At 41.4% G+C, this 10,233-nt stretch overlaps 1 protein-coding gene across 1 annotated transcript; it reads left to right on the plus strand.

Moving 5' to 3' along the window:
• Positions 1 to 270: 270 nt before the first annotated feature.
• LOC124019376 (cadherin-related family member 1-like) lies at positions 271 to 5,137 on the plus strand. The gene is made up of 5 exons (XM_046334693.1): positions 271 to 580; positions 2,861 to 3,006; positions 3,407 to 3,457; positions 3,594 to 3,683; positions 4,507 to 5,137. Exons 1-5 carry the CDS (start codon positions 544 to 546, stop codon positions 4,711 to 4,713), a joined length of 531 nt encoding a protein of 176 aa, XP_046190649.1. The 5' UTR covers positions 271 to 543; the 3' UTR covers positions 4,714 to 5,137.
• The last annotated feature ends 5,096 nt before the right edge of the window (positions 5,138 to 10,233 follow it).

A 10,233-nucleotide genomic window follows, 5' to 3' on the forward strand; every position in this document is an offset into this window, starting at 1 on the left:
AGCATGGACACTACCTATAGGCATGTACCTATAGTTATAATGCATGGACACTGATTGTCATGTTTGTGTTTGGTGAACTGACACTACCTATAGATTGTCATATACCTGTTTGTGTTTTGTGAACTGGACACTACCTATAGCATGGACACTACCTATAGCATGTGTTATAATGTGTGATCTGGACACTACCCAAAGCATGTACACTACCTTTAGATTGTCATATACCTGTTTGTGTTTGTGAACTGGACACTACCTATAGACTGTCATATACCTGTTTGTGTTTGTGAACTGGACACTACCTATAGCATGGACACTACCTATAGCATGTGTTATAATGTGTGATCTGGACACTACCCAAAGCATGGGCACTACCTTTAGATTGTCATATACCTGTTTGTGTTTGTGAACACGCCGTAAAGTGCTGCTTGTTATAAATGACACGTTCAACTCTTAAGTTTCGATACATGTTTTCTTCTCCACCCAGGGCAAACTGACTACGCTCCCTATTTCCATGACAACGGACCGAGCAGCACCAATGGGAATATGGCTCTGTTCAGTATCTCAGAAGACACAGAAGTCGGTGAGTGTTGTAAACAATTATATATAAATGCGATGATTATTTAGTTAATAATTAAAATTTTAAGGTGGCTAAATACTAAGAAAATCTCAATGTGGTTGTGATTGATCTTGTGTTTCAAGAGCAAACATTTTAAACATTTAAAATACTATTTTAAACATTTAAAATACTATTTTAAAACATTTAAAATACTATTTTAACACTTTTAAATTATATTTTAAAACATTTTAAATTATTTTTTAAAACATTTTAAATAATAATAAAAAAACATTTTAAACATGTAAAATACTATTTTAACACTTTTAAATTATATATTTTTTAACATTGTAAATACTATTTAAAACATTTTAAATAATTTATCCTTGATTGCGCTTGCTTAATTCCAGGGGGGGGATTCCCAGGACTGAAAGATTTTACATTTACATTTAAGTCATTTAGCAGACGATTTCAAATAGTATTTGAACCCAGGTCTTCTAATGATAGACTGATCAGTGATCACATGAGCAGCATTGAGCTGCATCACCATAATGCCCTTCAGTGGAGGTGGACGCACATTAATAGGCTTAGCCAGGAAAACAAAAGAGATGAAGGAGTGGCTGTCAACAATATAACTAACATCTGACAATACAATAATACACCATAGAAATAGAATCACTAGAATGGGGATTCTCATTCGAGTCAATGGGTCTGTCATGATAAAGAATCAATGATATACATCTCAGAATGAACTTTAAGTCTAGATCCGGTTAATGGTATGATCGTCTTTCTAATGATTATCTTCTGTACAACTGTAGAGATGGGTTGCCTTTCCTGTACTTGATAGGCAATGCTTTAACCAAATTCAGTATCTCTATTATTTGAAGGGTACCTACATAGACTCCATACCACATTCATAACCATTCATACCACATTCATAACCATTCATACCACATTCATAACCATTCATACCACATTCATAACCATTCATACCACATTCATACCACATTCATACCACATTCATAACCATTCATAACCATTCATACCACATTCATAACCATTCATACCACATTCATAACCATTCATACCACATTCATACCACATTCATACCACATTCATACCACATTCATACCACATTCATAACCATTCATACCACATTCATAACCATTCATACCACATTCATACCACATTCATAACCATTCATACCACATTCATACCACATTCATACCACATTCATAACCATTCATACCACATTCATAACCATTCATACCACATTCATAACCATTCATACCACATTCATACCACATTCATACCACATTCATAACCATTCATACCACATTCATACCACATTCATACCACATTCATAACCATTCATAACCATTCATACCACATTCATACCACATTCATACCACATTCATAACCATTCATACCACATTCATAACCATTCATACCACATTCATACCACATTCATAACCATTCATACCACATTCATACCACATTCATACCACATTCATACCACATTCATAACCATTCATACCACATTCATAACCATTCATACCACATTCATAACCATTCATACCACATTCATACCACATTCATACCACATTCATACCACATTCATACCACATTCATAACCATTCATACCACATTCATAACCATTCATACCACATTCATAACCATTCATACCACATTCATACCACATTCATACCACATTCATAACCATTCATACCACATTCATAACCATTCATACCACATTCATACCACATTCATAACCATTCATACCACATTCATACCACATTCATAACCATTCATACCACATTCATACCACATTCATAACCATTCATACCACATTCATACCACATTCATAACCATTCATACCACATTCATACCACATTCATAACCATTCATACCACATTCATACCACATTCATACCACATTCATACCACATTCATAACCATTCATACCACATTCATACCACATTCATAACACATTCATAACCATTCATACCACATTCATAACACATTCATACCACATTCATAACACATTCATACCACATTCATACCACATTCATACCACATTCATAACACATTCATAACCATTCATACCACATTCATAACCATTCATACCACATTCATACCACATTCATAACACATTCATAACCATTCATACCACATTCATAACACATTCATAACCATTCATACCACATTCATAACCATTCATACCACATTCATACCACATTCATACCACATTCATAACCATTCATAACAAATGAATAAGCAGGTGCGATTTCTGTCTGTGACCCCACAGGAACACAGCTATATATCCTAAACGGTACCGACCCAGAGGGGGATGCCGTGTGGTTTGGCTTGACCTTTGAGAAGGGCACCAGAGAATATCTGAGAGTGGACCCTAAGTCAGGAAACATAACTCTCATTCAGGAACTAGACAGAGAGGTGAGTGTAACGTAGGGCGCTTTGACAACTTTATGTCCAGTGAATCTCAGGAGAACCAGAACCAAGTCTTGTGCGTGTTGGTGAGTCTGTCATTACCCACAGTGCTGTGTGTGTTGGTGAGTCTGTCATTACCCACAGTGCTGTGTGTGTTGGTGAGTCTGTCATTACCCACAGTGCTGTGTGTGTTTGTTGAGTCTGTCATTGCCCACAGTGCTGTGTGTGTTGGTGAGTCTGCCATTACCCACAGTGCTGTGTGTGTTGGTGAGTCTGTCATTACCCACAGTGCTGTGTGTGTTGGTGAGTCTGTCATTACCCACAGTGCTGTGTGTATTGGTGAGTCTGTCATTATCCACAGTGCTGTTTCGAAGTGCTGTTAACAACGCGTTCTTTGTTTCGTCAGAAACAAGGTGAAATCTTGGCTTTTGTTAGCATAACAGATGGTCGGAATAAGGTGAGCTGAGCTTTGACAACAGCATTAGTTGCAAATCCATATGCATCCCATGTACAGGCCTATACGCTAATACAATAATCATACCTGGCTTCTCAGCTGGGCTATTGTGACGTCATCTGTTTGTTCCTTCCTTTAGGTTGTCGAGACGATACGGGTGTTTGTCACCGACGCCAACGATGAGCAACCAGAGTTCCAGAACCTGCCTTTCACCGTGGACGTCCCCGAGGTCAGTGTTAAAACCCGTCATCGACATGAAGACAGCTCTGTCATTGGTTTAAAATGTCATCGGAGATAATGTTTAAAATGTCATCGGAGATAATGTTTAAAATGTCATCGGAGATAATGTTTAAAATGTCATCGGAGATAACGGTTTAAAATGTCTACGGAGATAATGTTTAAAATGTCATCGGAGATAATGTTTAAAATGTCATCGGAGATAACGTTTAAAATGTCATCGGAGATAATGTTTAAAATGTCATCGGAGATAACGGTTTAAAATGTCATCGGAGATAATGTTTAAAATGTCATCGGAGATAACGGTTTAAAATGTCATCGGAGATAATGTTTAAAATGTCATCGGAGATAACGGTTTAAAATGTCATCGGAGATAATGTTTAAAATGTCATCGGAGATAACGGTTTAAAATGTCATCGGAGATAACGGTTTAAAATGTCATCGGAGATAATGTTTAAAATGTCATCGGAGATAACGGTTTAAAATGTCATCTGAGATAATGTTTAAAATGTCATCGGAGATAACGGTTTAAAATGTCATCGGAGATAATGTTTAAAATGTCATCGGAGATAACGGTTTAAAATGTCATCGGAGATAACGGTTTAAAATGTCATCGGAGATAATGTTTAAAAGTAATGATAGATGTCAATAGTGTCATCACGTGTTTAGAGATGATGCGATTTCAGTAACCCAGGGGCCTGTATGACATGGCGACCAGTAAAGACACCCTGTCATTAGACCTCTACCGGATATGTACTAGATAAGCGCACAGACAATGTCCTAATTAATGTCAATGATGTTTGTGTCATCTGCAGGACACCGCAGCTGGAAGCAGCATTTACAGAGTACAAGCGGTGGATAAAGACATGGGCTCTGGAGGCAGTGTCAACTACTACTTACTGGTAGATCATGTCCACAGCCCTGGGTCTGGCTCATACATAGAAAGAACATGTTCTGAAACAGGGAGGGACTCTATGAACTTGTCAAATAAAACCTTTTTTTTCCTCTACAGTTTGCCCTAATGAACACTGTCCTGGTCTGACAGAGAATTCAGAGTTAGATCAAAGGTTATATGGGGGATCCATTGTCATACAGTAGATAATATATAATAATATATGTATAAATATACTGTATATATATAACAGTTTATTAGGTTTGGACCCCCTCCATTTAGTACCAGTTTAGACCCCCCTCCATTTAGTACCAGTTTGAACCCCCCTCCATTTAGTACCAGTTTGGACCCCCCTCCATTTAGTACCAGTTTGGACCCCCCCTCCATTTAGTACCAGTTTAGACCCCCTCTATTTAGTACCAGTTTGAACCCCCTCCATTTAGTACCAGTTTGGACCCCCTCCATTTAATACCAGTTTAGACCCCCTCCATTTAGTACCAGTTTGGACCCCCTCCATTTAGTACCAGTTTGGACCCCCCTCCATTTAGTACCAGTTTAGACCCCCCTCCATTTAGTACCAGTTTGGACCCCCTCCATTTAGTACCAGTTTGGACCCCCTCCATTTAGTACCAGTTTGGACCCCCTCCATTTAATACCAGTTTGGACCCCCTCCATTTAATACCAGTTTGGACCCCCTCCATTTAGTACCAGTTTATACCCCCTCCATTTAGCATTTAGTACCAGTTTGGACCCCCCTCCATTTAGTACCAGTTTAGACCCCCTCCATTTAGTACTGGTTTGGACCCCCTTCATTTAGTACCGGTTTAGACCCCCTCCATTTAGTACCGGTTTAGACCCCCTCCATTTAGTACCAATTTAGACCCCCTCCATTTAGTACCAGTTTGGACCCCCTCCATTTAGTACCAGTTTGGACTCCCCCTCCATTTAGTACCAGTTTGGACTCCCCTTTGCCTCCAGAACAAGCTGAATCATTCGGGGCCTGGATTCTAGAAGGTGTGGCATTCAAACATTGCTCAATTGTTATCAAGGGACCCGACATGTATCAGGAAAAACATTCCCCCTCACCATTACAGCACCGCCACCAGCCTGTACTGGCTGACACCAGCCTGTACCGTTGACACCAGCCTGTACTGTTGACACCAGCCTGTAGTGTTGTCACCAGCCTGTAGTGTTGACACCAGCCTGTAGTGTTGACACCAGCCTGTACTGTTGACACCAGCCTGTACTGTTGACACCAGCCTGTAGTGTCGACACCAGCCTGTAGTGTCGACACCAGCCTGTACTGTTGACACCAGCCTGTACTGTTGACACCAGCCTGTACTGTTGACATCAGCCTGTACCGTTGACACCAGCCTGTAGTGTCGACACCAGCCTGTACTGTTGACACCAGCCTGTACCGTTAACACCAGCCTGTACTGTTGACACCAGCCTGTAGTGTCGACACCAGCCTGTACCGTTGACACCAGCCTGTAGTGTCGACACCAGCCTGTACCGTTGACACCAGCCTGTACTGTTAACACCAGCCTGGATGGGGCAATGGACTCATACCAAAACCAAATCCTGACTGCAAACAACCAAAATAACTTCCGGCGCCGACAGAGGTGGCCGCCCTAGCTTCTCGTTCCTAGGAAACTATGCAGTGTTTTTTTTTTTTACGTGTTATTTCTTACACAAGCATTTCGCTACACTCGCATTAACATCTGCTAACCATGTGTATGTGACAAATAACAGTTGAATTTAGCATGACGCAACAGGAACTGTGATTCATCGGACCAGGCAATGTTTGTTTCACGCCTTAATTGTCCAGTGTTGGTGATCGTGTGTCCGCTGGAGCGTCTTCTTCTTGTTTTTAGCTGATAGCAGTGGAACCTGGTGTGGTCGCCTGCTGTAATAACCCGTCCGTGACAAGGATGGACGAGTTGTGCGTTCCGAGATGTTGTTCTGCACACTGCTGTTGTACTGCGCCGTTATGTGTCTGTTTGTGGCCGGCCTGTTAGCGCCTGTTAGCCTTTCACGATTCTTCCCATTCTCCTTCCCACCTCTCTCATCAACCAGCTGTTTTTCACCCACAGGACTGCCGCTGACTGGATGTTTCTGTTTGTCGCACCATTCTCTGTAAACCCTTAGACACTGTCGTGCGTGAAAAGCCCAGGAGGCCGGCCTGGCCGAACCCACAACCTTGGTGTTGCAGCACCATTCTGTACCGACTGATACACACTGAACAAAAATATAAACGCAACAAGTATTGGTCTCACGTTTCATGATCTGGAATAAAACATTAGGCTTCATCTCCTGTGGGATTGTATGAAACCAGCCACCCGAACAGCTGATGAATCTGTGGGTTTGCACAACTGAAGAATTTCTCCACAAACTGTCAGACACCGTCTCAGGGAAGCTCATCTGCAGGCTTGTCGTCCTCACCAGGCTCTTGACCTGACTGCAGTTCGGCATCGTAACCGACTTCAGAGAGCAAATGCTCATCTTCTATGGCCACTGGCTGGAGAAGTGTGCTCTTCACGGATTAATCCTGGTATCAACTGTACCGTGCAGATGACAGACAGCGTGTATGGGATTGCATGGTGGAGCGGTTTGCTGATGTCAACGTTGTGAACAGAGGGCCCCATGGTGGAGGTGGGGTTATGGTATGGTGTTTGCTGATGTCAACGCTGTGAACAGAGTTTGACAACATTCCACAGGCCACAATCAGCGGCCTGATCAACTCTATGTGAAGGAGATGTGTCACGCTGCGTGAGGCAAATGGTGGAACCAGATACTGACTGGTTTTCTGATCCACACCAGATACTGACTGGTTTTCTGATCCACACCAGATACTGACTGGTTTTCTGATCCACACCCCTACCTTTTTTATAACGGTATCTGTGACCAACAGATGCACATCTGCGTTCCCAGTCATGTGAAATCCATAGATTAGGACCTAATGAATGTATTCCCAGTCATATGAAATCCATAGATTAGGACCTAATAAATGTATTCCCAGTCATATGAAATCCATAGATTAGGACCTAATAAATGTATTCCCAGTCATATGAAATCCATAGATTAGGACCTAATGAATGTATTCCCAGTCATCTGAAATCCATAGATTAGGGCCTAATGAATGTATTCCCAGTCATATGAAATCCATAGATTAGGACCTAATGAATGTATTCCCAGTCATATGAAATCCATAGATTAGGACCTAATGAATGTATTCCCAGTCATATGAAATCCATAGATTAGGACCTAATAAATGTATTCCCAGTCATATGAAATCCATAGATTAGGGCCTAATGAATGTATTCCCAGTCATCTGAAATCCATAGATTAGGACCTAATAAATGTATTCCCAGTCATGTGAAATCCATAGATTAGGACCTAATAAATGTATTCCCAGTCATATGAAATCCATAGATTAGGACCTAATACATGCATTTCCTTATATGAACTGTAACTCAGTAAAATCATTGAAGTTGTTGCATGTTATGATTTATATTTTTGTTCAGGGTAAAACGGACCAGATGGATGGTAAGGGCATGTATTTGATAAAAACAGGAAGGAAGCCATCTGTGGAGAGAAAACAATTAATTTTACACTAGAGTGGAGGCAGGAAATGGTGCCCCTCTAGTGGATTACAATTCAATTACATTTTAGTAAGTTATTGAGGGCTTAGCTGAAGCTTAGGGTAGCTTTTGGCCATCAGCAAGCAAACAGTAGTTGGCACTGTTCATATGTCCACTGTTATTGGTTGTTTTAGCTATATTTAGATGTGTGACGTTATTGGTTGCTTTGATGTTGATGTGGCTTTGGTTGGATTTGATGTCTGTTGTGGAATTGGTTGGGTTTTATGTGTGAATGTTAGTCATTGAATGGAGGTGTGATTAGTCATTGAATGGAGGGTGTGATTATCATTGAATGGGTGCAATTAGTCATTGAATTGAGGTGCAATTAGTCATTGAATTGAGGGTGCCATTAGTCATTGAATGGAGGTGTCATTAGTCACTGAATGGAGGTGTGATTAGTCACTGAATGGAGGTGTGATTAGTCACTGAATGGAGGGTGTGATTAGTCACTGAATGGAGGGTGTGATTAGTCACTGAATGGATGGTGCGATTAGTCACTGAATGGAGGGTGCGATTAGTCATTGAATGGAGGGTGTGATTAGTGACTGAATGGAGGGTGTAATTAGTCACTGAATGGAGGTGCGATTAGTCATTGAATGGAGGGTGTGATTAGTCACTGAATGGAGGGTGCGATTAGTCACTGAATGGAGGGTGCGATTAGTCATTGAATGGAGGGTGTGATTAGTCATTGAATGGAGGGTGTGATTAGTCACTGAACGGAGGGTGAAATTAGTCATTGAATTGAGGGTGTGATTAGTCATTGAATGGAGGGTGTGATTAGTCACTGAATGGAGGGTGCGATTAGTCACTGAATGGAGGGTGTGATTAGTCACTGAATGGAGGGTGAAATTAGTCACTGAATGGAGGGTGCGATTAGTCACTGAATGGAGGGTGCGATTAGTATATATATGCCATTTAGCAGACGCTTTTATCCAAAGCGACTTACAGTCATGTGTGCATACATTCTACGTATGGGTGGTCCCGGGGATCGAACCCACTACCCTGGCGTTACAAGCGCCATGCTCTACCAACTGAGCTACAGAAGGAGAGTGTGATTAGTCACTGAATGGATGGTGTGATTAGTCATTGAATGGAGGGTGCGATTAGTCACTGAATGGAGGGTGCGATTAGTCACTGAATGGATGGTGTGATTAGTCATTGAATGGAGGGTGCGATTAGTCACTGAATGGAGGGTGCGATTAGTCACTGAATGGAGGGTGTGATTAGTCACTGAATGGAGGGTGTGATTAGTCACTGAATGGAGGGTGCGATTAGTCACAAAATGGAGGGTGTGATTAGTCATTGAATGGAGGGTGTGATTAGTCACTGAATGGAGGGTGCGATTAGTCACTGAATGGAGGGTGTGATTAGTCACTGAATGGAGGATGTGATTAGTCACTGAATGGAGGGTGTGATTAGTCACTGAATGGAGGGTGTGATTAGTCACTGAATGGAGGGTGTGATTAGTCACTGAACGGAGGGTGAGATTAGTCATTGAATTGAGGGTGTGATTAGTCATTGAATGGAGGTGCCATTAGTCATTGAATGGAAGGTGCGATTAGTCACTGAATGGAGGGTGCGATTAGTCATTGAATAGAGGGTGTGATTAGTCACTGAATGGAGGGTGCGATTAGTCACGGAATGGAGGTGTGATTAGTCATTGAATGGAGGGTGTGATTAGTCACTGAATGGAGGGTGCGATTAGTCACTGAATGGAGGGTGTGATTAGTCACTGAATGGAGGGTGTGATTAGTCACTGAATGGAGGGTGTGATTAGTCATTGAATTGAGGGTGTGATTAGTCACTGAATGGAGTGTGTGATTAGTCATTGAATTGAGGTGTGATTAGTCATTGAATGGAGGGTGCCATTAGTCATTGAATGGAAGGTGCGATTAGTCACTGAATGGAGGTGCGATTAGTCATTGAATGGAGGTGTGATTAGTCACTGAATGGAGGTGCGATTAGTCACTGAATGGAGGTGTGATTAGTCACTGAATGGAGGGTGTGAT

Source organism: Oncorhynchus gorbuscha, unplaced genomic scaffold (assembly GCF_021184085.1).
Source record: "Oncorhynchus gorbuscha isolate QuinsamMale2020 ecotype Even-year unplaced genomic scaffold, OgorEven_v1.0 Un_scaffold_8327, whole genome shotgun sequence".
NCBI classification, from domain to species: Eukaryota; Metazoa; Chordata; class Actinopteri; order Salmoniformes; family Salmonidae; genus Oncorhynchus; species Oncorhynchus gorbuscha.

What these genes read in the sequence shown, in the direction of transcription:
- LOC124019376 (XM_046334693.1), top strand. Translation starts at nt 544, where the DNA reads ATGGCTCTGTTCAGTATCTCAGAAGACACAGAAGTCG. An exon ending in CTCAGAAGACACAGAAGTCG is followed by an intron (nt 581 to 2,860) that starts GTGAGTGTTGTA and finishes GTGACCCCACAG; the next exon opens with GAACACAGCTATATATCCTA. An exon ending in TAACAGATGGTCGGAATAAG is followed by an intron (nt 3,458 to 3,593) that starts GTGAGCTGAGCT and finishes TCCTTCCTTTAG; the next exon opens with GTTGTCGAGACGATACGGGT.